The sequence below is a fragment of the Amphibalanus amphitrite genome, unplaced genomic scaffold (assembly GCF_019059575.1).
Source record: "Amphibalanus amphitrite isolate SeventyFive unplaced genomic scaffold, NRLGWU_Aamphi_draft 000749F_arrow, whole genome shotgun sequence".
In the NCBI taxonomy this organism is placed as follows: domain Eukaryota; kingdom Metazoa; phylum Arthropoda; class Thecostraca; order Balanomorpha; family Balanidae; genus Amphibalanus; species Amphibalanus amphitrite.
Window position 1 is genome coordinate 12,314 of NW_024882243.1, and position 27,916 is coordinate 40,229.

General features: G+C 52.1%; 2 protein-coding genes across 3 annotated transcripts; one reads left to right on the forward strand and one right to left on the reverse strand.

The window, feature by feature from the left end:
- Positions 1–305: 305 nt before the first annotated feature.
- LOC122365579 (DNA helicase MCM9-like) lies at positions 306–17,599 on the forward strand. 2 transcript variants are annotated; one of them, XM_043336910.1, is made up of 13 exons: positions 306–333; positions 616–761; positions 1,035–1,216; positions 7,981–8,147; positions 8,513–8,772; positions 9,143–9,359; positions 9,696–9,816; positions 10,349–10,458; positions 12,494–12,640; positions 12,910–13,091; positions 13,396–13,582; positions 13,817–14,075; positions 14,421–17,599. In XM_043336910.1, exons 2-13 carry the CDS (start codon positions 628–630, stop codon positions 15,692–15,694), a joined length of 3,240 nt encoding a protein of 1,079 aa, XP_043192845.1. In that variant the 5' UTR covers positions 306–333; positions 616–627; the 3' UTR covers positions 15,695–17,599. The 2 variants fall into 2 exon arrangements, with proteins under 2 accessions (XP_043192845.1, XP_043192844.1); XM_043336909.1 differs by lacking the exon at positions 306–333 and having other exon boundaries at positions 615–761.
- LOC122365573 (prolyl 3-hydroxylase 2-like) lies at positions 17,162–27,916 on the reverse strand. Its single transcript, XM_043336904.1, has 13 exons — positions 27,372–27,916; positions 26,331–26,474; positions 25,478–25,658; positions 23,922–24,047; positions 23,219–23,355; positions 22,104–22,205; positions 20,608–20,631; positions 19,570–19,917; positions 19,112–19,204; positions 18,764–18,911; positions 18,326–18,519; positions 17,799–17,985; positions 17,162–17,481 (listed from the first exon to the last, which is right to left on the reverse strand). The coding sequence occupies exons 1-13, from the start codon at positions 27,813–27,815 to the stop codon at positions 17,420–17,422; spliced, it is 2,190 nt and encodes a 729-aa protein (XP_043192839.1). The 5' UTR covers positions 27,816–27,916; the 3' UTR covers positions 17,162–17,419.

Below are 27,916 nucleotides of genomic sequence, written 5' to 3' on the forward strand. Positions count from 1 at the left end.
CGGCGGCCGGCGGCAGGGAGGCTGCGGAGACATGGGGGGACATTTTACGCTTTTGTGAAAAAAGCAAAAGATTTAGCGAAAAACACGTAATAGATAACTTGCAGAAAATTGTCTGCTCTTTTAGATAAGATACTTAAGTTTGATATATCTTGTGCAGACTTCATTCTACAGTGCTTCGAAAATCGCTCATTTACATGGGGATTGAACGGGGCTTCGAGACTTGACTCCAAATGACGTCATGAGCTGACGTCACGAAAAGGTAGAATCGCCGAACGACCCTACCTGGTATATAGGGCCTTGCGTGACGCACACGCAGACTTTCAACGACTTTCAGTACGTTTTTACGGGAAAATGCACAAATGCTCAGTCGTGCATATTGATTTATGTGTGGGTAATGTGCGCTTGTAGTGACAACACCGTATTGTGTTGAAATTTGTCAATTATCTATGAGGCATATGGCTTGTGAATCGTAGCTGAGCGCTCGGTCCGGGGTTGGTTCAATTGAATTTAATTTAAAAATTGGATAACCTCATACATAGTTGACGATGGTTAATATGCATATAGTCGAGGTGCTTCAGAATATAGCCTAATCAGAACCCTTCTCTTGTTTTACAGATCTACTTATAAATGGAGCGAAAAGTGAATTTGAAAGAAGTCCGAGACCAGTTCTACCATTATGCCCTCAATGAGCATGAGACGGACATCAGAGCTGCTCTGGAAGACAGGGGTGATCCAGCCCGTCATATCCCCATCTATGTCAAGTAGGAATGCACACTCTTGGCTTGAAGCAGAGCATTTACTTACGTTAATATGATGTCTTGATTCAGGTTACCTACTTGCGTGTATGTGAATACAGGAATGCATATTGTATGAAGACAGGGACAAAACTATGTAGTTAAGCTGTATAAAAACCCATCTTTCAGTCAATTAACTTTTGTTGGCTTCCATTTTATCTGTCATTCCAGTTCAACTTTCATGTTTGGGTGCCTCTTCACATTTTTTTTTGTCATTACCGCAGCTTCCTGTGCCGGCAGTTTTCTGACCCTGAGTGAGAGCTGCGCGGTGCTGACATCACTGCTGCGGACCAGCGGCAGTCAGGTGCTGCCAGCGCTCGACCTGGCGCTGACCCGCGCCGCCCGCCACTTGTACGGCCGGCTCACGGACGACGGTGTCACCGGACTCACACTCAAGACGCGGCTGCACGCGAGGCTGACCGGTGAGGCCGCCGCCGCCGTATTTTTCGTTCGGACAGCTGTTAGGTGCCGGCTAACGGCAACATAGTGTGACGGATAGACGAACTCCACGTTAGGTGATCGTCAGACAGCGTGATTTATGAGACAAAACGGTTGACGTAGCGTTTCTGTGACCTTTCACATAATCCTGATAGCTCTCAACGCTTATGAAACACCTCGATACAGTTATTATGACACCTTTATATACTAGTATGTATAGTCGGTCAAATATGTATCTTTCCCGGCCGGCCCTCCCCTCGCTGGGCAGGTCGGTAACTTGGCTGAATCCGCCGGCCGCTGCGAGTACTACGGAGGGGAGGGGACAGGTTGTGCGGTTGCCGCGTCGGCCAATGAGCGCGGACCTGGCGAGCGGGCTGGGGCCACGGCGTGTTGACCTAATATGGTCAAAGGTTCATGCCCTGCGGGTATGGTCTGCGGCCAGCTGGCCCACTGATTGAGCCACAGCACCGGGTCGCGGAAAGGTTTCGATAGGTATCTGAATTGGAGAGTGGAGACCGTTAGCTTGAACTTGAGTGTAGTCGCTCTAGGTTTGAGATGCCGGGACCAGGGACCTGCAACACCATGATCCTGAATATATTGTGTGGATCGGGTGGTATTCAGATGAAGTTGACATTTATCCCATTGACTTATAATGGGGAGGTTGTGAGATTGACCTGACCTCAGGTCATAGATAAAAAAAAATCCGAGACATACATTTTGTGGATATTGTCACCCTTACTAACTCCTGAAAGTTTCATATCGATCGGTCAACAGTTGTAGCTTTGGTGCAAGTTCAAACTTTTTGTGACGTTAGGTCACTCAAACCGACCTGTTGACCTGACCTTAAGTAAGTCATATAAGGTCAAAATTCGCTCACAGTATGCGCAATAGATGGAAAAACAGGTATGCAAAATTTGGTGGCGCTGCACGCCGCCGTTTTTCGGCTATCTGCGAAAAACCTGGGGGGGGGGGGGGCGCAAATCGCCCCCCCCGGCCCGGCGCAGGTTAAGATTTTCAGTAGATATGGCTTAAAGGAAATAGTTCACTTTTTAACATGGGTTTTGAACTGGAATAGCAGTTCCGTAGCCTGGGCTGAGACGAGCATAAATCAGGAGCTTTTACAGCCCAACGATCACCCTAGGCAAAGATATTCTATTTCTCGTCCCGAAAAAGGTGTCTTGCGTTGAGGATGTGTGCCTTGCATATATTTGCATCCAGTATGAAAAGAGCATGGGTACCGAAAATTCTTCAGAAACTAGAGAAATTATCTACGAGAACTCTAGAGAAATTCTCGTACTGATCAATAAGGACATTCAGCAGCAGCAGATCGCCCAAATGCCGGTGGCCGCGATAATTTCTCTAGTTTCTGAAAATTTTCGGAACCCATGCTCTTTTCATACTGGATCGCCTGTGCCTTACAGAAACTGAAAAGTTCTTCTTATATCAAAATATAGAAAATAATATTTTGTTATAAATAGGTTTTATTTTCTTTGCTGATCATTTTGAACATAAAAAATCATAAATCCATTGCAAAAAAAAATAATTTCGTGAAAGTGAACTATTTCCTTTAACGCTTTCCCGTTAATGCCAAAAGAAAATGAAAAAAGTTTTTGCTTTATCAAAAAATAACCGGTCATAATTCGATTTAATATTTCTCTTGCGCTAATCATCATATCACCAAGCATTCGATCGTATCAAGAGCAACCATCTTAATTTTTAGGTCAGCGACCCCTGTTGAAACACCAGATAATCCTTTGATAGCTCATAGCACTCAGTCTACAATTTACACGGCGCATGAAAGCACAGCCATCATTAGACCATCGCGCTGCCCTCACATTCGTTAGATTCCTAACGCATCCGCTTGCTCGCCTCTCCTGGCCAGACCCGCCGGAGCACCCGGCGGCGAGGCCGTCCAGTGCTGGTCTGCGGCACGGTACATAGAATACTAGGTAACACCGGTTTGTCCGCTCAACACAGGGTCAATGGTCACCACTTTCTTCAGCTGACGTCTGTGACCTTGAGCTGGCCTAGGACGATAAACAGCTGACAATTTAAGCTATTTAGAACTCACTTGACAGCTGAAGAGTGTGATTTAAATTATAAATATTTGTCAGACACTGACAAAAGATATTATTCACCAATCATTTTTTAAGCACATTCTGTCATAAATAAGCTGACTCCCTCTGGTCTTCCACACGGCAGAAAATGCAAGCGCAAATTCTGTCGTCTTGAAGTGAACCAAACGCTTATGATACACATGATCGTTTCTCTCAGAGCACAACGAAAACTGCGAGAAAACAAGAGAGAGTCGGACTCTTCAAATGGATGAATTTGGAAGAAAAATAGCTGTATTTTTTCCTGTGGAAATGGTGACTTTGAAAACATTGGCCATCAACTTAAAAATTGCCCCCAAATATGAAAATGTGTGAATTGACAAAACAGGCAATCTTGCTGTTTTTGCCCAAGTTTGTTCATGATTTAGAGAGATTCGATGCGAAAATGCTCTGATAAATACTTTTGAAAGCGAGGTCTCGATCCGTGTATTAATTTTGATTTTTAATTTAACGCTAGTCCCACTTTTTCTTCCAAGAAAATATTTTTGTCAATTTTTCACTAATTCTTTTATGCGTCACTGCTTTAAAAATAAAGAGAGTCGGACCGTAATTCTTTCAAAATGATTGATCGTGCTCAATGTCTATCGGAATATATCAACAGATCCGTCAGACTCATTGGCTAAATATGTTTAAATTGCATTTTTCTTACTTTCTGCAGATTTTGCTGCAAAATTTTACTGTAGTTTAAGCTGCGTTTCCTGCAGATTGTGTTCACAGACCAATGGGAGACAAGTATTTCTTCATCAACAGGTTTATTCGCCACCAATTGGTCTAGCGGGTGTTTTTCGTATGCGCAGCTTATGTCACAGCTGCGTAAGAACACGTTCACTATAAATCATTATGGATATTTCTTTTCAGAATATCAATTAATATCAATATCAAAGGTCAATGTGTTTCGTTAGATTTGTGGCGGCGGGATTATCGTCTTTAACTAATTACTTGATATCAGATTTTAATGGGGAGTTGTGTAATTCCCGCACGACTGTTGACTTTCATTGTAATTGCCTGAGCTGGTTCCTGGGCCGCCTCAGATAGCAGGATGGTGTGTCAAGTATCAGCTTGACAGGAAGGTGGGTACCCAGACACTGAAATTTCTGTGTAATTTGCGCCAAAAATTAGGTACCTATCTGTGCGAAAATTAAGCCCTTTTTATATAAAGCACATGTGCACATCTACCGATCAAGGCTATATCAAGGCTATGGCCTCCGCCGCCATGACGCCGGACATGCGCTGAAATTTTCGGCGCAATCCTGCCACTATGCCGGACATATTAGGCATAACGTGTATTATTACCAGTCTGGTACAAAACAAAATACCTAACCCCATGTTGCATGTTCATATGAACTGTAGATCAGATATTTTTTTTTTTAACAAATACCCGTCTTTCATCCTTTCAGCATACCTACAACCTACTAAACAGCCTTGGTATCAACCTAGCATTCATACTTTATCTGCACATACATATTGATATACATATGTGGTATGTTTTGTTCAGTAGGTTATAGGTAGTAGGTCAGCCGTCAGGTGCCTACATTCTATCATTTGTCATGCTTTGATTTCAGATGGTGTCTTGTGGGCTTTATAGTGGGCTTTGTGGCCCTCGTGCAAGGGTTAAGTGTTGATGCACATAATGCAATGTGTTTTTTCCATGGGCGCAGGAACCTCACGTAAAGTTTGGGGGGGGGGGCAGAGAACTTCAATGTCACTTTGTGGGAACCCTAATACCCCTATGAACAAATTCATTGCAGTTTCGTGCTCATCGCACCTTGCCGAACCATTTCTTGCTCTTAGTTATGAATTTAAATGAAAAATAAATATTTTACTTTAAAAATTAGCATAGCTGAAAAGTGGGGGCATGCCCCCCCCCCCCCCCTCCGCTCCTACGCCTATGGTTTTTCTCAATGGCACAAATCATCCACATTCATATGAGAAGGGTAGGTAGCTACCTACAGAACCAAATCAATGCCTCAATTGCTCATTGTTTTCTTACAATAAGTCCCTCCTCTGCCAATCGCACCTAAAGTATCTACTGTCACAATGCAGTGTGCGTCATGATTTCTCAACTCTATGCTTACAATATATTTCCATTTGTCAATCACATATTGTTTTTTTTTTACAGGCTTTCCGGTTATGACTGAGGCCGGCATCTCACCTGTCCTGGCTACGCCAAATCACTGCGGATGCCGGATGCCGAGGACCGGAGAGCCAACCGCTTTGAGGCGTGAGCTCTGTGGCGTGGCTCGAGTGACGGCTACGGCGCCGTCGACCTGGTTGAATAGCTGGGGCCTGGACGAGGGTGCCCTTAGTACGGTGGCCAATCGGTTACGTCCGAGGGGCGCTCGAACACGCTGCCGTCGCGTGGCTGCCGGCGGCCGCCCCCTCGCACGTGAATCTTCTGGAGCGAGGACTGTGAGAGGCGGCCGCATCATCACCTGTGTCCGCGCTCAACACCGTGCCACGCACTAATGGCGGAAGCCCGACTTTCTCCGATGGAGGAGAGAAGCTGGACGCTGGCTGCCAGGCTGCTGGGGAGGGCGCTGGCTCTGCCATCAGGGGGCCCCCTGCGCGCGACCGCCAAGGCCTCGGCACCGGCGCGCCTGTCTTCGGTCCGAGGCTGGAGATTGCGAGGCCGCCAGGCCTGGGCGAGAGCGAGAATCCCACCGTGTCAACAGACGGCTGGCGTCACCTTCCGGTTGGACGTGTGCCCGATCCGGGCTGGGGCCACGGCGGCGGAAAGGGAAAGCGTGGCTACGCTGCACCTCGCGTTCCTGCCCCTGTGTGCTGTCCGGCTTTGGACGGACGGATCTGCGGAGGGCGGAGTCTTCAGGTGCTGGGCGGGAGCCGTGCTGGTCTGGCTGTATTTGTATTTGTATTTATATTTATATTTAAGAGCGATCCACATACAAAGTGCGTGGCGATTACTGCTCAGAATCCGTATCCGCGGCTGCTAATCTAATCATTCAAAACATTTGCACATTCACTCACGTCAAAACAAGGACAAGGCTGGACGAAGAGGCCGAGGAACTGCGGGCCCCGGCCGGAGAGCTGTGCTTTAGCTACCGCGCGGAGATGGTGGCGCTGGTGACCGGTCCGGAGACCCTACTCGGAAGAGACAGAGACCAGGACCTGCGTTCCGTACCTATCTGCTAACTGTGCGGTGGTGCTGGTGTAGTGCAGCATTTTTGGATGGATAGCTACATTTCACGATTAAATAGCTGTTACGTTTCAGTGCAGGTGGCGTGACGAACAATGTGGTAGTTATCTGTTGGCCACTTCTGCGGCCGCTGCTATTTCCTACTCGAAGGCGGGCGCGCTGTTTGGCCGGGCCGCCAGGATGTTCCCATTATGTGTCGACGACAAAGCGAGTATATTCATGTTCTTTTAATGCACAGAGGTCTGTTGTATATTTGAAGTTTTATTTTAAGTTGACGATTGCGAAGGGCAGATTCATCTTCTCTCTTTCATTTGTGTTGCCACTTTATCGTTCATGTTTGTTATAAGTGTCCATGCGGCTTGGTTGTCATCTTTATTCGTGATGTATTTTATTTTACGAACATGCTGGTGATCAATGCAATACACTTTTGGTTAATAATGCTGCTTTAGCTCTGATCCTTTGTGTTATGTCTTGACTGTACTACTGCGATAGCGATTTTTCCTCACCAAAATATGCAGGCAACCAATGTAAATGCTGCCAAAAGTTTGTCATTACGTGATGTATCTAAGAAACATCGAGTTCCTGAACGTGGTCGTGTACTACGTAACCGGAAACTCAATAGGACGCAGAATTCTGTGAAGCAAAACTACAGAAGTGAGGCTGGCCACGCCAAAATCAAGTGAGATGTGTCTAGCCTTTCTTCAGCCGCCAAGGCTTCGATAGACTATCCCCGGGTTCGGTGTCTCTCGAACTACGAAGATTTAACGTCGTCCGGCCAATCCTGGTTAAGGTCAGCGGGGATTTAGCTGTGGTTATGGAACAGGATTGGCCGTCCGAGAGACTCCGAACCTGGGGTATGGTGCAGCACAGCTATGTCGACAGAGTGTCGTCGTAAGCTGCACCACTAGACGAGAACAAATAAAACCGTCCCGTCCTAGGCTGACTAGGCTTAGCTAGGTGGCAGCACAGTCGCGCCGGCAGGGGGCAGTGCCACAACCAGCCGACTGATATTTTCGTGTGACGTCAGAACCGGTGCCTCCCTGGTCTGCGGTCACTCTCCAGCCGGCCGCTGTGTAGCTCCGCCCCCCGCGCGTGACGTCACAGGGCCGCCAGAGCCGCCAGGGCAGCTGGGGTGTGGGCTCAGCCAACTATCGAATCCAGACCGTAGCGCCACTTGGCGGCCGGGAAAGATACATATTTGACCGACTATACATTATCAGGACTTACCAGTTGAATGTAAGCACCGCGTAGTGTTTACCGAAAACGGTGATAAATCGCATCAACATACAGCCTCGGTTCATTCTTATTAGGTCTCCGCTCGTTTTGTGCCGCGCGTGTCAGCTACTTCTGCTTATATGCTGGCTGCATCGTTTGCCAGTCTGCCGGCTGTGTCGGACACATTCCGGGGCTCATTGTGTCTGGTTGGTCCTGGTATGTGCCGATCTCCGCCGCATTGTGACCGTGCCGGGCCGGACCGCAGAGCTGCCCGTGTGCGCCGAGCTGCAGCGCACCTGCGTGCCGCGCATCGAGGACGAGGGCCGCCTGCTGTGCGTCTCGGGCACGGTGGTGCGCGCTGGCCTGCCGCACCTGCTCGACTCGCGCGCCCACTACACTTGCAACAAGTGCAAACACCAGTTCATCGTCTGGGTAGGTGGTCCACCTGCGGCCTAGCCGTACTGCCGCCGGCGTCTGGCAGGTGCACGTGAACAGTCTCCCTCTCCAGTGTGCAGTGTGCTCTCCAATGTGTTCTCGCGCAGTGGATTTTTTTTTCGCGAACCTTGCAGTGACATTTGCCATTCCTTCCCCCCCCCCCCAAAAAAAAAACATGCAGGAACATGCCGTAATGAAGCGTCCTATGAATCGCTGCTAGCTTGACTTGTGTGCATCATATCATCGTATTCCTCCCTGCCTACACAGCTGGTGCCTACACAGATAATAATTCGCTCATGCATATGAATTATATGGATCTGTAAGCCTGCTGAAAGCTGACCGTGTTTGTTTGTGCCCACCAGGCCGAGTACGAGCAGAGTTACCAGACGGAGCGGCCAGTGCGCTGTCCCAACCCGCAGCCGTGCCGCGCCGGAGCCGGCTTCTCACCGAGCGCCGCGCCGGACGCCGCGCCGCGGGACGGCCAGGCTCGAGATTACCAGGAGATTCGGCTGCAGGAGCAGGTGCAGAAGCTAGACGTCGGAAAGGTGCCTCGCGGCCTCTGCGTCGTGCTGGAGGATGATCTGGTCGACTCGTGCAAGGCTGGCGATGACGTGCTTATTACGTGAGTAGTACAGCACCTGGCAAGGCTTCCGTGATAGGGCTGCTGGGTGTTGGTTACTGAGGTCTGTCGTCTGGCTCTTCGTTTTCTGCTTACTAGCGGTTGCATATATGTGTCGTTAATTCACGAGCTACCGTTAATCCGAAACTACAGACAAACGAAACTTGACTTAACTACACTGTAGTCGTCGTGCGTTCACTTGCACGTTGTTTTGTTATTGATTGAAGCTTGTAAGTATCTCTTCATCAATATTAATGCATGCTTACGTCTTAGTCTAATTGGGCCGCTGTCCGGAGCCTCTATCGTCCCGCCACCCACACCAGACCTCCTCCGTCCCCTCCCCGCTCCATCCTCTGACCGGCGGTCTCCACAGGGGCACAGTGCGCCAGCGGTGGCGTTCAGTGGTGCGCGGCGCGCCGCCCGATATCGAGCTCACGCTGCACGCCAACCGCGTGTTCGTCAACAGCGAGCAGCGCGGCAGCCTGCTGCTCACCGACCAGCGGCGTCTTCAGTTCGACGAGTTCTGGCGGCGGCACCGGCACGACCCGCTGGCCGGGAGGAACCGCATCCTGCAGCGCTTCTGCTCGCAGGTGAGCCGCGGGCTCCAACAGTCCCGTATCCGTGAAGCATCCTGGTGTGGCGCGGTTAGAGTTGTCGGTGGTCGGGTGGCTGGGAAATGTTCCGACATAGCAGTCCGACGTAGCGTGACCAAGCGGTCAAACTCTGCTGATCACGTGGTCTGTCTGAGAGGTCAATGCCCATTAGTGTCAGAAAAGTGGCCTGTTTCTCATTTTTTTTTTTTTTTTTTAGCTTGGAAGATTTGTTCCGTGAGATGTTTCACTGCTAGTAATCCATAGTAATCCATGCCCATAGGTACTGATATTGTTACGGGTGCAGTCTAACCGGCGTCTCCGGTCCCTCCGCAGATATACGGCATGTACGTGGTGAAGCTGGCGGTGGCGCTGACGCTGGTGGGAGGCGTGCGGCGCGGTGACGGCACCACGGCCACGCGCGGCGAGCCGCACCTGCTGCTCGTGGGTGACCCAGGTCAGGGCAGGACACACGCCGGGCCCAAGTCAGCGCACGGCGAGCTCTGTGGAAGGATTACGTTAGGGGCTCACTTGTTACCATTGTGAAATGTCGTAATTTGTCGTTTTATTGACTGATCTACCGTCTATGGTCCCTACTCCCTTGTTAGTTGTTTCTTTTATCGTAGATTCCTTATGCCGTTTTTTTCTAGTTTTCATAAAAAAAAATTAATTAAAATAGCATAGGTTTTATGGCCATCTGAAAACAACTCGTATGATTTGCTTTTTAATGATTGGCTCACGCATATTCGGTCTCCGTGTCCCGGCCGCGTGGCGCCCATATTCGGCTATTGCTCCCGCCCCATGGGCCGTTCCCATGCCCCGTTAGCCGCTGATCCTGCCCCGTTGGCCGTCATTCCTGCCCCGTTGGCCGTCATTCCTGCCCCGTTGGCCGTCATTCCTGCCCCGTTGGCCGTCATTCCTGCCTCTGGCTGTCACACCAGCTGCCACCAGACCCGCCGACGGCCCCCTTCCCTGTCGTCTGCCGTCAGGAACTGGCAAGTCTCAGCTGCTGCAGTACGCCGCCCGACTGGTGCCGCGCTCCGTGCTGACCACCGGCATCGGCTCCACCTCGGCCGGACTGACCTGCGCCGCCGTCAAGGTTAGTTAGAGGAATAGAGTCCCCTCCTGCGCCGCCGTCAAGGTCAGTGACTCAGTACAGTAGTACGATCGCCGTCAGGGTCTGTAGTCGCTTTCAACAACCGTTTAAAGGTAGTGTGCCAGCTTTCTTGGACCATATGGAGTTAATGACCCGGATAAGGAGAACCGGTTTTTTAGAACTTATCCATACCTTCAAAACTCATGGAAACGTCTTAAATCAGGGATGCGGAGCCGGAGCCGGAGTCGGAGCCGGAGCCGCCGGAGCCGGCATATTTTGCCCGGAGCCGGAGCCGGAGCCGGAGCCGTGAAACAATATAGCCCGGAGCCGGAGCCGGAGCCGGAGCCGCCAAAAAAGGGGGCGACTCCGGCTCCTTTTTATTTTTTGAAGAGGAAAAAAAATAATTGACCTAGTTCGGTTTGACAGTACAAGGCAGTAAAACATATGGTACTTACGTCATGGGCCATCAAGTGAATGAAAAAATCCGAATATCCCCAGTATCCCACAGTACGCAAACAACTTCCTGTTTGCTCTTCCCCCCCCCACGTCTACTGCATCCCCAGAACATGAGGACCAGTCATCAGGTGACGGCCATTGTTTTCAAACCAGTGCAGTGGACTGCGACTCCCAGCACCGTCTCATCCCACACCCCCCCCCCCCCACCCCTCACCCCCCAATGCAGCCGAGACGGGTGTCAGCTTACGATGGTTCACTGAACTCCGTTTCGCGGCGACTGCGTTTCCAATGCCATCGCTTCCTAGCCCTTTGTTCTGCCAGTTCTCTCCGAGGTGCGTTTGCACGGGGACGCGGTGAGCCGGTCATGGCAAAGAGTAACGCGTATAACCAATCCAATTTTTCTTCCACCCGTATTTAATTGATTGCGTAGGGGATGTACTGAGTCGGAGCCGGAGCCGCCGGAGCCGGAGCCGCCGGAGTCGGAGCCGCCGGAGCCGGACCATTTTACTCGGAGCCGGAGCCGGAGCCGGAGCCGCCATAACATTTCACCCGGAGCCGGAGCCGGAGCCGGAGCCGATTTTTTTCTCCGGAGCCGGAGCCGGAGCCGGATCCGTCTGAAATTTCCACGGCTCCGCATCCCTGTCTTAAATTCTTCAAATTTTGAGTACCCCAGTGCGAAATTCGCCCCGACGGGTTGTCGGTCGTACCCCAACCACATTTCACACCACTATGAACAATAAATGCACACACTAAAATCGCTATTATCGATAGGCTCATCCAATCAAGTTTCGATAAACCCGTTCATCATCATCTCCTGCGGTCTCGAACACGCCTGTTAGGTGGCTTCTGATGCTCGTCGAGGTCGGAATTTCCAAATACGCGTGGTGCGTCGGGCCGCGCGCTCGGACTTCGGCCAAGAAAAATGCGTCAGCTGATCATTGTCATTTCTGCCACTTGCGTGTGGTGAAATGGGGTCATAACTTAAGAGACGGCTGTTTCATATCAATTATTTTACATAAAATCATATTTCAAACCATAAATTAATGTTCGACAGCCAAATTAAAGAAACAATACCAATACAGGCTTACAGTTTAAGTTCGACATTGTGTTGCCTACGATTAGACAGCTGATAACTCATTCCCGTACGTCGTAACTCTATAATGACCTTTGCTTATTGTCACATGTGCGCCGCATTCGCGATTGTTGCCGACGCCTGTTTGCAGGTCAGCACACTACAGTTTTTATACATATCGAAAAACCGATAAAATTTTAGGCGAAAAGGCACTATTCCAGGCCCATTTTTGATTTTTTGCGATGTTAGGTAAAAACAGCAGCTTCTTATCCTAGGAAAAATAAAATGGGAAATCATTGGAAAGTGGCACACTACCTTTAAGACCCCTTTCTACTCCAGCAGTCGAAAACGTCAGGTCAGCGGTCTGTAGTTCTGTCCTAGCCCCTCGGACTGTAGCACTTTCAGGCCGGTCAGCAGGTGGTACTTTATTTGCACCCGTGTGGCTGTTCCGGCCAGCAGGTGATGTCGTGATGGTCTTTAATTCTGACTGTCCACCGTGTGTCCGCCCAGGAGGGTCCCGAGTGGCAGCTGGAGGCCGGCGCGCTGGTGCTGGCCGACGGCGGCGTCTGCTGTATAGACGAGTTCAACTCGGTACGCGAGGCTGACAAGACCAGCATCCACGAGGCCATGGAACAGCAGACCATCAGTGTGGCCAAGGTGAGCGCGCGCCGGCGGACGGACGGCCGTCCACTGTGCGCTAGGTGGGCAGTCGGATGGCTGAGTTAAATCTCCACCTAGCCGGCGCTCGGTTTGTCGTGTTTGTGATACAGTTTACTGGTTGCTCGATGCCCACTTTTCAATCCTGTCTTGCTCATCGGGCGCTGTTTTGCCGACTCTGTGTTCTCGTGATGTTTCTGTCGTGAAGGATTCACATTCTCATGACAGTCCGGCCGTGATATTGACGTTCCAGTCCCTTCCTCCGTCAGGCGGGGATGGTGTGTAAGCTCAATACGCGCTGCTCCATTGTGGCGGCGGCCAACCCACGCCAGCCGGTAGACTGGGAGGCCGACGGAGACGTACTCTCGCGACTGGGGCTCGGCTCACCACTACTCTCCCGGTTCGACCTGATACTGGTGCTCAAGGACGGGCGCAGCCCCGGCTGGGACAAGTAAGTTGACCTCGGGCGCTGGCGCTGCTGCTGCTCTCATTGGACAGGCTGCTTAGCCGCGTATGCTGCTCTCCGTCCGAAAGTCGCCTCACCAGTTGCAAAGACGGCAACCGCTGACCAGTGATTGTCGTACACCATCTACCAGAATTATTAAAACGTATCAATAAAGTTACTGCGCTCGCTAGTCTCACCAATCACCATATTCTATTATTTCGGTGTCCTACTATCGACGACCTCCAGGAGCCCCAGGCTGGTATCGGTGCCCTTTTTGTCCTGCATCTAACCGTGTACTTGCTCCCGACAGGCTGGTATCCGGATACATCCTATCCGGCCTGGATCCACTGAGCGGCGGCGCCGCGGACACCGGCGATCCGAGTTTAGAGACGGCCGACTGGAGTCTGGAGACGCTGCAGGCGTACCTGGCACACGTGAGGACCCTGCAGCCGCAGCCGGACAGCGACGCCGTCACCGTGCTGCAGACCTACTACCAGGTACGGACACGGCCAGTCCATACAAACCTTTTACGTGTGACCCTCATACAGACAGACTGCCGGGTATTGGCCCTCACACAGACCCGCTGTCGCCCTTCATACAGACATATCACGGCGTTCGGTCTTCGTAGTTGGTACGCAGTGCGTGCGTGGTCTCCCAGTGACTGTTCCCCTTTCCCTCAGTGACCTAACGGTTATTCTTCCCACTGACACGCGCCCCCGTCCCTCCACCAGCGGCTGCGCAGTCAGCAGGCGGTGGGCCGCTCCCGCACCACGGTCCGGCTGCTGGAGTCGCTGCTGCGGCTGACGCAGGCGCACGCGCGGCTCCGCTGTTCGACGGACGGAGCGCGGCTCTGTGATGCCGTGGTGGCCGTCACGCTGATGGAGGCGTCACTGGGCGGTCTGGGCGGCGGCCTGCTCGGAGCCGACGGCGTGGGTTCGATCCTGCACACCGGCTTCCCGGACAGTCCGGCCGACGAGTACCGCGCGCAGTGTAAGTACGACTGTCGAGTAACACTAGACGTGAACACGATCAACCCCGGCTGACAGGGCGGTACGGGGCGGGGGACAATAGCCAGGTAACCCAGAGCATCAGCTCTCTTATGAGTTTGTTTTCCTGTTGGCTCCGTTTTAGAGCTGTCCGTCTGCCTGTGTCCGTCTCTCTTAGTTGTGTATGCGCGGTGCCCATCTACCAACACATATTCCTACTATTGTATCTGTCGGTCGGTCTTTCGTCCTTTCGCGATGTATCTAGCCGTCCGTGCCGCACCCATCTAGCTATGCTGTATCCATCTGTCTGTGGCTTACCCATCTGTCTGACTGTCGCCGTGTCCGTCAGGTGAGCTGATTCTGGGTCGGCTCGGCCTCGACGATCTGCTGTCGGCCGAACTGGCGGCACTGGACGAACAACGCTGGTCGGACGCCGCCGAGGAAGTTCCGGCAGACGAGCCGGGCGGCCAACAGCAGCAGAATCAGAGGCAGCGGCATCAGATGCAGCAGCATCAACAACAGCAGCAAACTCAGCGGGGCGCCCCGCAGAACGGTGACGTTCGGTGCCCTGAGGGCAGATCGTCCCCCGACCGATCGCAGTCCCGGCGATTGGGACAGGAACCAGCTGCTGACACGACTCCGCGGGCCGACGCGACTGGCATTACCAACTCCCGGAGTCGATTCGCCAGTCTGAAGGCCCGCGCGGCAGCATGCATGACAAACCCCGACTCCGCACCCGCGACCGCTGAGCCCTTGGACTCTGTGAGACGGATCCGTCCTGCGGAACCCGCTGACCCTCAGCCTCGTGCAACTGAACCCGCCGACTCTCTGACTAGGCTACGTTCTGCCACCGATCGCACACCTCCAGAGCCAGTGGACGATCGGCGGCCAGCCCTCCAGCTGGACAGGTTCAAATTCGTCCGTGCCAGGCCGTCGACGGAGAGGCGTGCTGTGTCCGCTGGGTCCCGCTCGCCAGTCAAGAAGACTTGTTATCGGGCCGCCGCGCTGCACGGCGATAAGACGACTGATTCGTCTAACCGCATCGCACCTATGGAGTCAGATGACCTGGATGACTTTAGTCTCTCGGACCGGCCCAGTGGCCCGCCGGGAGGGGCGGAGAGCGGGGGCGCTCGGCTTGTTTCAGAGGGTGTATGTGACAGACTGATCGCAGATGGCGATGCTGGCGGCCGAGTCAGCTCAGAAGGTGCAGGCGGCGGCCGTCCCAGTTCAGTCAGTGTGGCTCGCGGCCGCGGTGCGCGCTCCAGCCGGCCGGCTCAGACTCGGACCGCACCAGACCAGACGTCCCCGCCCTCCGGTACCGCCGGCAGCGGTACGGCTTCCTCTGCCGAGCCGAGCCGACGCACCCTGTCCGCCGCCACGCTGAGCAAGCTGGCGCGGTTCAGCGCCGCCCCCGCCGCCGCACCGCCCGCCCAGGGTCCCGGCGCGGCGTGTGGCGGCGGCGAGCGGACGCCTGCCGCGGACCGGACCACCCTACCGGCGCCCTCCGAGACAGCCGCGCCGGTCTGCGCCGGCGGTCAGTCGCAGTTCGAGTCGGCCGATGACGCCCTCTGTGACCTGGACCTGGACTTCAGCTGGCCACCGTCCAAACGGTCCCGGTCCTGACCGGTGAGCAGTAGTGGGACTGGGCCCGGCCTCTGGGAGGCCTGTCTGTTATCAATGCAATTACTGGTATGTGATCGCGATTTTTCTACTTGCGAACGCAACGAATGTATTAATTTATATTATGAACCTACATGTCCACTTACCTCTCAACGTATATTGAACATATGTGATATGTACAGGGTGTCTCAAAAGTTCGCTTACAGGTACCAGCCATGCTTTTTTGTCAATAATTCTGAATCAACATGAAATTAACAGTCGAAATTTTGCATGGGCATTGGTAACAACCTTCCTCAAGCAGCTTCATTGTATTCAAGCGCATTCGACCCTTCATGAGCACACAAAAAGGGTTCACCTCTGACCATGGATCAGGCATGAAAATGGAGGTCGCATACTCGGGTCGGCTGAGAAACTCTCTGCTTCACGAGTAATGGGAATGGTTAGGTCGGAAATGACACATGGCAAAATGTCGGCGAGGTTGAGTACAACATGATGGTCATCTAATAAAAACGGTGGCTAAAATTTTTGAAGGCAAAACCATGCGAGACTAACAGCGCTTTGAACGACCCTTGTACCGCAGCAGACTCGTGCTCCGGAAAGCAGCTGAAAATGCAGTCCTAACTATTGAAAACTGACTAGAAGCTCACAGACAGAGGTTACCCAGTTTCAAAAATTGCAGGTCATCATAAAGTAAAGACAAAATATCATTTAAAATTGTTTATAATATCTATAACGCTAAATTTTGAGGGAAAATAATGCGAAAATCGTCAATGCCGAGGACAAGTGACCCTCCAAAAGTGTCAATTAATGTAAAGTTTTATCTAACGAAGTTTCAAGAGGCAGATCTGGAGCAAATAGCTTTCTTTTACACACAAAATCCGGACAAAACCGCACGATGGACAGGTTTTGGCCGTTTACGAAGCAGAACCTCTCCTGAGGAAAACACTCCGGAACCCAGCGAAGGTCTTGGCATTGGGAATGACGAGCGTTCGGGATTTGCAAATTTTGCAAAATGTGTCTAAAAAACAGACGGCCGACACATTCTGCTACGATATGCTGCGAAAAATTTGCCCCTGGCACTTCCCATTTGTTCAGGAATGGGGTTGTTTTGAAAAGGAAAATGGTGCTTGGGAGGTCGGCGCCAGTCATTCATGAAGGAGTTAGCGCCAGAGAAGACCTACAAAATACTCACGGATGGTGTCGATGCAAGCTATCGGCTTTCAGGGAGAAGCGGATGTTGCCGGGGAGCTCGTCAAACCTAAATCCGACGCAGAAACTGCGGGGGATTCCCCAACAAGAGCTTGAAAGCTGGTAACCTTTTATCAGCCTCCGGCAGCTGACGGAGTGACGAAAATCGGTATGGGCAAATATTTTTGGAGATACACCAAAGGGTTTGGTTTCAAACCTTCCGAATCAGTTGTCAAAGCATGCATATTTGTCTAGTGTACACACGGACACCAAAACCTTAGATTTTTGGCCGGTTCTTATATGCTTTATTGACATGGGAAATGTGTAAGCGAACTTTTGAGACACCCTGTACACCAGTAGCTTCACTGAAGCCGTATGTAGGCTGCCGGGGCTGAGCAGCCTCGGAAACACACCCGCTTGACGCCCCTCCGGATGTGAAGACGCCTCGTCGCCTTTCTGCCGGCGTCTCGGTTACTTTACGATATCCTTGCTCGGAGCGCCCTCGTGCGGCTACTGCTGCCTTCCGCGGGTAGATCACCTCTACACCAGCTTGTCGGCCCGCTCGAAATTCCTCTCCAGTAAAGAGACCATCCGACGAACTTCTGGAGTAAAATGACAACGTTGTGCGTTAGTGTTCAAGGCTCTGAAAATGATTGTGTGGACAGTGCGAAAACGGTACGAAAAAGTACAAATAAAGTGATATAAAGCGATGTGCAAGTACGTTATGTATTTACAGAGGAAAGTCAGGGTGACGTGAAGTACGATTCTATCATGAATGTTGAGCATGGGTTTCCTCCGTTTGACCTGGACGTATCATTCCCTGACGAGAGCGCTGCCCCGTGCTGGCCTCGTTGAGTCCTGTTCTAACCGGTCGCGCGATGCCGCTCCCCGGGGTCCGCCAAAGGACGCTCTCACTCACCAAGCGCGCTGCTGTCGCGCAGGTAGATATCGGCCAGTAAGCGCTCCTCCTCTCGCTGACGGCCGGTGCGTGTGAACCACATGGCCAGCGCGCGGCGCGTGCCACGCCTCACAGCCAGCACGCCGTGCGGGTTCTCCGGGCCGGCCGAAAAGGCCACTAGCCGGCCGCAGCGCGGCTGTACCCGCACCTGACACACCGGGGCCGCGGACGTCACACCGGGGGCGGACATACAGCTCTGACGGGCGGCCGCAGAGGGGTCCACGGGACGCGGCAAATGTGCACGTCCCTGCATCCACGGTGGAGAGCAGCAGGACCTCTGGTCTGTCTGGTCTCCTTGCGCTGTTAACCAGTCGAGCGAATTTCATCCTGGGCAAAGCACGTGGCATTTTTTGTAGCTTACGTTGAGAACGCTGAGAGATCTGGTTGGTCTGAGGTCCACCGGATGAAGTGCGTAATCTGAGAGCAATGTTACATACTGAGATACCACTACTGTCCCATGTAGGAACAGATGCTACTACACTACTCACGGTTGGTTTTCGGCTGACGATGTCGGCAAATACGAACTCTCCGCCGTCAAAGTCGCTGTTGAGGTAGAGGATGGCGCTGAAGTGCCGGTGGATGAAGGCGCCGCCGCCCGGCCAGCAGGTGCCGTTGTTGAACAGGCGGCAGTTGTCCACGTGGATGGGGTGACTGAACTCCAGCGGCCGGCTCGAGTTGAGCCCTGCAGGCACAGGGCTTCGTGAGACAACGTCCGCACTGCAAGACTGAGGGGCAGCAGTGGGTGGGGCATGTGGGTGCGAGCGGTGTAGGAAGCCTGCGGTCATCCCGGATATCAAACCGACATAATATTTGTCAACTGCAACTGACATAAGACGAGCCATCCCAACTGACCTGGGACGGGTGTGCGGTAAGGTTCACTTAAACCTAATGGACGTGGGGATAGAAGAGTAGCCACCCAAACTGACCTGGGACGGGTGTTCGCGATACGAGGTGTGTGAAGGACGAGTAGAGGGGTTCCACACCCCACCGTCGTGACACATACAGTCGGGCGGCGTCGGAGACTTCCATCAGAAGCTGCAGATCCTCACGAGACGCAGCGCCCCTGTCTACGCTCTGTGGGTCGAACGGGCCAACAGGGTCTGCTTATCACATTTTCGCTTCGACCGTAATTCAGTGATTCAAAGAGCCTAAAATTGAATTTCGGTATCAATGGATGGTTGACGATCACGGCGGATATGCTCTAACAACCCAGCGGGATGTGGATGGATCTGCGGTATCTATCGCCGGTGCGCCGGTGCGACCGCGCCTCTTACCGCGACGAGCCGCCCGAGCGACAGGCCCACCAGCTGCTCCTGCTTGGAGAGCGGGTTCTTGCGGCGGTACCCGTCACCCACAGCGCCGACCGTCTGGAACGGACGCGCGATACTCAATGGAGACAGACGACAATGAACCACTCCGCACAATGACTGAATCGTAAACGGTTTGACCTCAAGTGCCTACCGGATCCGACAGCCTAACCTAAAGACCAGTGTCTGGCACAGTAGATCCAACGGTCTCTGATGCTGATCTGCAGTAATTCAGTCACTCACACTGACCTCCAGTAGATTCGAGAGCCTCTGACCTGAACTGCAGTAGATCAGACAGCCTCAACACTGACCCCCAGCAGATCAGACAGCCGCTGACACTAACCTGACAATGACCTCCATTATATCCGACTGACTCTGACACTGACTTGCAGCAGATCCGACAGCTTGTGTCACTGCTCACTGACCTTTAGCAGATCCGACAGCCGCTGACACTCGCCGGCCGTCAGCAGGTGGTCGGCCACGAGTCTCCGCGGGCCGCCGAGCTCCGCCTCCCCGCTGGTGAGGACGACTCTGTCCAGCCGCGGCCCCGGGACGTCCGGGGCAGTGCTGCCCGCCGTCAGCCTGCTGTGCAGCTCCAGCAGAGCGTCGGAAACCCCCTGCTCCTCCCGACTTTCCTCTGCGGTTCTGAACCCGGCCGCCCGCCAACCCTCGACCCACACCTCGGCTGAGCCGGAGCTGGCTGTGAGAGTACCCGCTCCCGTTCGAGCGCTTCCTTCTGGTGGGATATCCACGTCCCTCCCGCCGTCTTCATGCTGAGAAGCATAGAGGTTGCACAATACTGTTTGGATTTGTGCGACTTATCGACTTACCAACTTTTTTGGATGACAATAGGCCAGAAACAGTAAACACATAGTGAAAAACAATTCAATACACACAGACAGGAGGTTTACATATGTATTCAGTTTTGAAACGTTGAGCGTACTGGACTAGGGTATCGAGTAGAGGTGGCAAAATGTGGACCCGAGGACCCGGTCCAAAGAACCAGTCTGGACCCGGTTCCTGGAAATTTTCTGACGGGTCCAACCGGGTCCTACCATAAACTATACATCTTGCACACTACACATTATTGCAAAATATGAAGTGAATTAAGTGAATGTTTCTTTGCACACAGTAGCTCATGAGTATTCCCAATTGGAAATAGGCTGTTTTACATGATGCAACTAATGGTACCTACAAGTAGTTTGTATTAATTGACTTTTGGGGAACGGGTCCAACTGGTTCCGATTCCAACTAAGACCGGGTCCGACTGGTTCCAGAAATGTCCTGCCGGGTCTGGTCCGAGTCTGGTTCCCAAAATTTTCATCTTTTGCCACCTCTAGTATCGAGCAATCCAATAGTACAACAACAACAAAAACTATAGGAGACAATTCAAAATGAGTGGCATACTAGGTACCTAGCACGTGCATAAGTTTTCACAACAAAAAACATTCAATAGACAGTACCTGTACGGCACGATGACCGCCATACAATCAGGGCTGTCTCATCCCTATCTCCGTAACGTGTCGTGTGCGACCAATGACGTCACGGCATTGCGGCGTTCTGATTGGGCGGCAGCTCCGAATCGCCCGACTGGTGGTCCCCGCTCGACAAGCGCACGTGCGCCGATTAGGCATTTGTAGTGGCATTGACAGCAGAAAAAGTGAGCTAATGCAGAGCTCTGAATATACTTGAATAGAGTCTAAGCCGTCAGTAATACGTAAAAACGTCAGATAGGTTTCTTGTTCGTCTTGATTCGAGCTTTTATGTGATATAATTTTTACCTTAGTGTCGAGTCTGGCAGCTACGTGGGAGAGCCCTAAAGTTGGGTCATTTTCCATAGGATTGCATTACAGCCGTCCGACCCTTCGTACCTGTGACGTCACGGAAATCGCTGCTTCGGCCTAATGAGCATACCTTCTATATAGGGCCTTGCCATACAATCAGCCTTTTGGAAATGCACAGACGGAGTATTTTATTTCTAAATTCTAACGAATTCAAAATATTGTGTTTCAAGACAAATCAGCAACAGTCTACACAAGCAAATGTATATGCGTATCACCAACACGAACAAATATGGCTAAGCACTGCCAGTGTATGGTAGGCTAGCCTGCAACGAGTAACGTAAAGTGACCATCAAATCAAATTCATGAGCGAACGGGAACGCGCATGTCACTTGGGACACTTGAGAAACGTTACACTGGTACGATTGCTATCCATGAACATTCACACATTTGGCAAGCACTTCCCGAGTTATAAGCCACAGCTGCGTTCCGGCCGTTTTGAGAGCTGCGACCGCACTCACACCCCTGCCGCGCCCTGCAGCCGACCGCCGCCGGTTGAGTCTGTTAGTGAGCGTCCGTCTCGGCGGTCAGGCAGCACCGGTGGGCGGACTGGCCCGTCCCAGTAGCCAGTCAAACGTTCGAACGTCCCAAAGGCAGTGCAGCAGCGACTGGAAGCTGGTAGCGCGCACTACGCCCCGTATGAGATCCTCACGTTGAGCCGCATTAGTCACGCTTCCGCCGTGTCCTGAAACGGCCGTCCGCTGCCCGTTAGTAGGGGCCTGCAAGCCAAGCGGCCGAGCACCCCAGGGTTACAGTTGACCAGGCAGTCCCAGCCAAGATTACTCTCTGTCCTAGCAACAGCCAGCAGCAAGCCTGGAGTGGCCGGTGGCGCGCCTCTGAATGCATAGGCGAGTTACAATATCCTCTCAAACGGCCCACCGTTCTCGCCCTTCGGTCCCGTCCCAGATGAACATACCAAAAGGCGCCTGCTACAATGCACGCTAAGAATACATTCGTAACCAACGTTCGTTATAAAGACAAGGAGAAAAATAGCGTCAATGCAACAAGCAGGCCATGTATAGGGAAGTTCATCATTTAAAGCCACTTGCAAACGACCACTAGCACAAGCAAGACGCGCTGATGATTTTGAGCCCATGGAGGAGAATATGGAAACTTACCCCTTTCTTCCGTGCATCATCGTCGCTGAAGCGGAAATATTCCAATATGTAGTTATCCAGCTTCCTTTCCTTTTCAATTCGTCGGGAAATCTCCAGAATATCCTGCCAAAGAACGTTCGACATTAGCAAACACGGAAGTAAATGCGTACTGCGTTATACATCCGTACAATTTAACCTCCGTGGACGATTTTGAAAGTACGATCGTCTGTGAAGCTATGTCATGTAGGTATTCGTAGCATGGCTGTCAAAGCCATCAAACTAATCAGAGAGCGGTGCTCGACTACTTGCGACTGATTAATATTTCCAGGGAATGCATTTGCTGATTACATTCTCCCTGTGCCGTGATGTTGGTCCACGCAAACACCATATGGCATTGAAATAATTGAGTCGGTATCTGTAGCTGACTTCAGTCCTGTGTAAATGGAGGTCATTTGAACGATTGAACAAATTTCAGTAGCCACCAGATATGTGCATGGATCCGAGTAATGGATCTATGATCTCAGTGGATCTCGAAGCAAAGTACAGGTTGGGATCTATGATCCCACCGGATCCGGCGTGAAAAATACATCTTGGATCTATGATCTCATATGATCTGACGATATATTAAGAACATGGATCTATGATCTGGGTGGATCCCACCAGGCACCACATTTGAAACCATGTTTTAAAGGGTTTCTAATGCCAATAAGTGACACAAAACTATGGATCATGACATGCGATCACATAAAATCACTAAAACAGAACGTTTTTGAGTTGAAACAAGTGCTTTTTTGGGATACATGTGTTAACAGAAGATAAGTGAGGATCTATGATCTCACTGGATCTCAAGCAAAAAATGAGACTCGGATCTGTGATCCATACGGATCTCTCGATAAATTACAGAGCTGGATCTATGATCCCGTCGGATCCGAGATCAGGATCCGTGGGATCAGATCCCAGATCCATTTTCTCGGATCCATGCACATGTCTGGTAGCCACGGCCCCATACATTATTTAGAGTCATTACCACTTGAGTGAAAGCTTTAGACTCGTTTACAAATTACAGGTGTCGTCAAATTTAAGTGGCCAGCGACAAACACATCCAGCCGGTCGGCTCACAGAAGCCCGCGTCTTACCGCTCTAGGGGTGAAGAAACTCTCATCAACGTCCTCTTCTTTCAAGTAGAGCTGTTTATTTCCCAGCATGTCCTGGTCGTTGGGCTTGAACAACAGGTAGTTGGCCACATTACTGCACGCCTCTCGAAGCATGTTTTCTGCAAAAGGACAAAACGGCCGTTATGGCAAATCAACAACAAACGTAAGTTGACCATACATGGACTGCATCAGCCTGCGGTTGCAATCGTATGCCTATAATTGTAATGACGAGACGGTGGAATAATCCATAAAATGATCTGAGGACTGTGATTAAAAAATGACTGTACGGCAGCAGGCGGTACGACGAGCTCAGATTCTATATATGCAGTGATTCAGACCTTACGTTACATTTACTACGTTTCCACGACAAAATCGATTTAATGAAATTTCGCGGGCACTTTTCTCGGACACTATTCACCTTATGCAAAAAATGAGCGTATTTATGGCTTTAGCTGTCACTTAATCCTATATTTACAGTTTGATATCATGTACTCTGCATGACATGATCGAGATCATCCATTTTGCAAAAACGGATTAACTTGTGCCATGGAAACGTAGTGATTATAACATTGACCAAGGTATCATCACCCGGGTAATTCGCGATGAAACTGGAAAATCATTCATTGCCGGAAGGCCATTCGAGTGACCCAGCCGTTGAGGTTAGGTTTACCCAGTCGTTTCTCACGTTTAAAGTAGGCGAACTGGAGATAGTGAAAGTGCGACTCCAGGTAGTCGGAGAGGTAGTTTCCCGCCACCGTCGACAGCTGCTCGGGACAGCGCAGCTTGCAGCGCAACACGTACGCAAAATGATCTGAAAACAGTTGTCACTACCATACGAAGGGGTAGGGGAGAGTGGGGTAATTTGGCCGGTGGTGTAAATTGGCCGCCCCCACCTGTACGATGTCTAATAAAAGTTAGTGAAATAACTCGAATCTCTATTCATTTGTCATGGGTAGAAATAACTGGAGGACAAATGTCAAAACTTTGCCCCTCGTAGTTTTATTCAAAATTAATAAAACGTTACTTTTATTAGAAAATGGTAACTTTTACTTCTGTTTACAAAGTTGTATAACATGTAGTATTTGGGCTAAAAACGAATTCAGACATTATAGCGCCATTCTTGGGGGTGTTCAGCGGTTCCAAGAGCAATTTTATCTAATTCCGTAAAGCCGTGATGACTTTATAGACAAAATTTTTCAGAATGGCAATATGGGGTAATTTGGCCGGGACTAGCGGGGCAACTTGGCCGGTGCGCTCATGGTCACTACGCTGGGACGGCCGAGTTTTCATGGTCAATTGTACCATAAATGACATGATTAATGACCAACTTTGACTGCTTTGATGCCTTACTTCCGATTGGTCAACTGTAAGAGCATGTGACGTCATCAAAGGTTACCAAACGTTTTCTGCTAATAAATCCTTACATAAAAATGGTACAGCCGCACAAATGGTCTCATTCTGTTCAGCTCGCCAAGGCGCATCGAATGATATGCATGATGACCTTGAAATCACGTGACCTTGAGGTCAAGCGACCTGATGCAACGTGACCTGAGGTCAACCTTTGACCTTGACTTCTCAAGGTCAACACATATATCTTTCGATGCGGACTGACGAGAGAATTACGATGGTACTCGAAGTTTTGGCCCAGCTTCATTACTTCAAAAGTTATTCGTAAAAAAAACTGTGATCGCATCTAGAGCCGCTAATTTGGCTATTTTGACCCCTGTGACACCTGAGCCAACCTCCAAAATGCGGCAAATGCGTCATAGGACACACGTCATTGCTGAATCTGAAGCTGACTCGCAATATAACAGAAAATCCCGACCGCAAACTAACACCGGCCAAATTGCCCCACACCCCCCGCCAAATAACCCTGCTAGTGGGGCAATTTGGCCGCCTTGCAGACCTTTGTAATACGTCACAATTTCAATATAAGTAATTACTCTATCATTTCAAGTTCACTGTCCAATAAAGTAAAATGAATGCGACACCTGCCAGCGTTGAGAAAATGCAGAAATGAGTCGTCAATTTTAAGTTATATCGTTTTCTAAAAAAAGCGGCCAAATTACCCCACCATCCCCTATAAGCCAGCGCGACATCGGTGCTGACTGATGATTAGGAAAAATAACCCATTTTCATGATTATAATAAATTAAAACGTAATATATCGTACCGCCGTCAGTAATCTCATCATAGTATGCGCACAGACGGGTGGTGACTAGCGGACGCCCGCCCAACTCACTGGCCACGTTGGACACAAAGTCCGGGTTGAACCCCTGCGGGAAGAAGCGCTCGCAGAGAGTACGACAGCGCCGCTCGGCCTCCAGGAAGCCGTCCAGCGCCTCCTCCATCAGGCGGCTCACCTGGGGCCACCGCTCCGACTCGTAGGCGGCGTTACCGCGCACGTACAGCTCAGTGTGCTCCTGGCGGATACAGAAATTCCCGCGTTACCGCGCACGTACAGCTCAGTGTGCTCCTGGCGGATACAGAAATTCCCGCGTTACCGCGAACGTACAGCTCAGTGTGCTCCTGACGGATACAGGAATTCCCGCGTTACCGCGCAAGTACAGCTCAGTGTGCTCCTGGCGGGTACAGAAATTCCCGCGTTACCGCGAACGTACAGCTCAGTGTGCTCCTGACGGATACAGGAATTCCCGCGTTACCGCGCAAGTACAGCTCAGTGTGCTCCTGGCGGGTACAGAAATTCCCGCGTTACCGCGCACGTACAGCTTAGTGTGCTCCTGGCGGATGCAGAAATTCCCGCGTTACCGCGCACGTACAGCTCAGTGTGCTCCCGGTACCCTGGTAAGAGTGTAGATGCAGAAATTATCAGATGGTGGTATGGAGAGGGGGCAAGGAAACTGCCAGCGGGAAAAGACTTCGCTTACAGTGTAATGAGTGGACGCTCGCTGCACAGGACACATGCGCACACACACGCAAGTGGGATAGTGCTGGCTGTTGTATAAAGGTACGATATGAGGTACGATACGATATACCTCATATCGTTTACGATATCGTGTGTATCGTATACGATACACAACACATGGTACGACAGTGCCTCAGCGGGCGAGCGTCGCCCCGGCTCCAGTCCCCACCTGCGGCTCCAGGCTGACGATGTCGGCGTTGTTGACCTCCTCCATCGTGGTGTAATATTTGAAGTTTTCGCGCATCACCTCATTGTTGGGCTGCTGCAGCAGCACCGTGAAGGCCGCGTTGGCCGCTTTCTGTATCTCACCAGTCTGCGAGACGGGACAGATTGACAGTGAGGTACGGAGTGAGCCACCGGGCACCGTCTTTCCCCTCTCGCCCACCTTCTCAAACTATGCGCCCAACGTCTGACAAACCCTTCCTTACACTTTCCGTCCACCGTTTCACTCAGCTCCCCACCTCACCTCACTTCCCCTTCCCGTCCACCGTCTCACCATTTTACCCTCCCCATCCACCGTTTCACTCTATCCGCCCACCGCCTTACAAACCCTCCCGTCAATCGTCTAACAAACTCTCCTCGCCCACTATCTTACCCTCATTGCTCATCGTTTTACAAACCCTCCCCACCTACCGTCTCAGCCAGCTCACGCCTCCTACCACAACTCCCCTCCCCGTCCACCGTCTCACCCTGCTCCCGCCCCACAATCTCCCCCTCCCCCGCCCACCGACTCGGCGCCGCACCGCAATATAAACAGACCGGGCACAGCTGGCGCGGCGTCTCGCCCACGACGTGCCACGAGGCGCCGGCTGCAAACCGGAGCGGGGGCGGGGAGCATGTGGTCACTGGTCACTCGGGTCACCCGGAGCTGAGACTGCTGGAGGCAAAGGAGGGGAGGGTTGGTACTGGGGAGCTAGGAAACTCGAGGGGAGGGGAGATTGGAGAGGGTCCAAGGGACAATTCTGGAACTCGAGACGTCGGAGGGGAGGGGAGGGTTCGACGGCGGACCGGAAACTAGGAATATTGAGGGTCGTGAGCGAGGAGGGGCAGTGCCGGTGTGTGGCCATTTCCGAGCTGGAAGCGCCGGGAGCGAGAGTAGGGAAGACTGGAGATGACGCAGGGGAAATGAACGTCCAAGGAGCAGCCTCGGGGAGGATTTAGACTTTAGAGGACACCGAAGAGGACGGCCGAGCCGCGGCGTCGCACTCACCTTGTAGTAGCACAGCTGGAGGTACTCGTACGGCTTCCTCTCCCTGAACTCGTCGTCAGCCCAGGCCGAGTCGTAGAACTGCTGCACGTGCTGGCCGAGCCGCTCGCGGTGGCACTGCACCAGACAGCGCGTCTCGCGAATCAGCCGCTCGAAGGTGGCCAGCTCTCCGTCGGCCGCGTCGGTGATCAGCAGCGGCTCACCGGCGGCCTGCTGCCGACACCGGTGACGGCACTCGACCAGCAGCTGCTCGAACTCGCGCCGGCCCTGCAGCGCCTGCAGCAGCAGGTTCACACACGAGCGGTAATCCTCCTCCAGGTAGGCCTCCTTGCCCATCTGGTAGAGCGACCCGTACGCTTCGTGGCCCAGCGCCTCTGCACCACCGCTCACCAGCACCAGCCCCAGCAGCAGCACCAGCACCGGCCGGTGGACCGTCCCTGCGGCCATCGTTCCAGACGGACCGAGGCCGACCACCACAGACACTGTCGGCAGCAGTGCCCCAACCGGTATATAGGGCCTTGGTCGGCAGGAGTGCCCCAACCGACGCG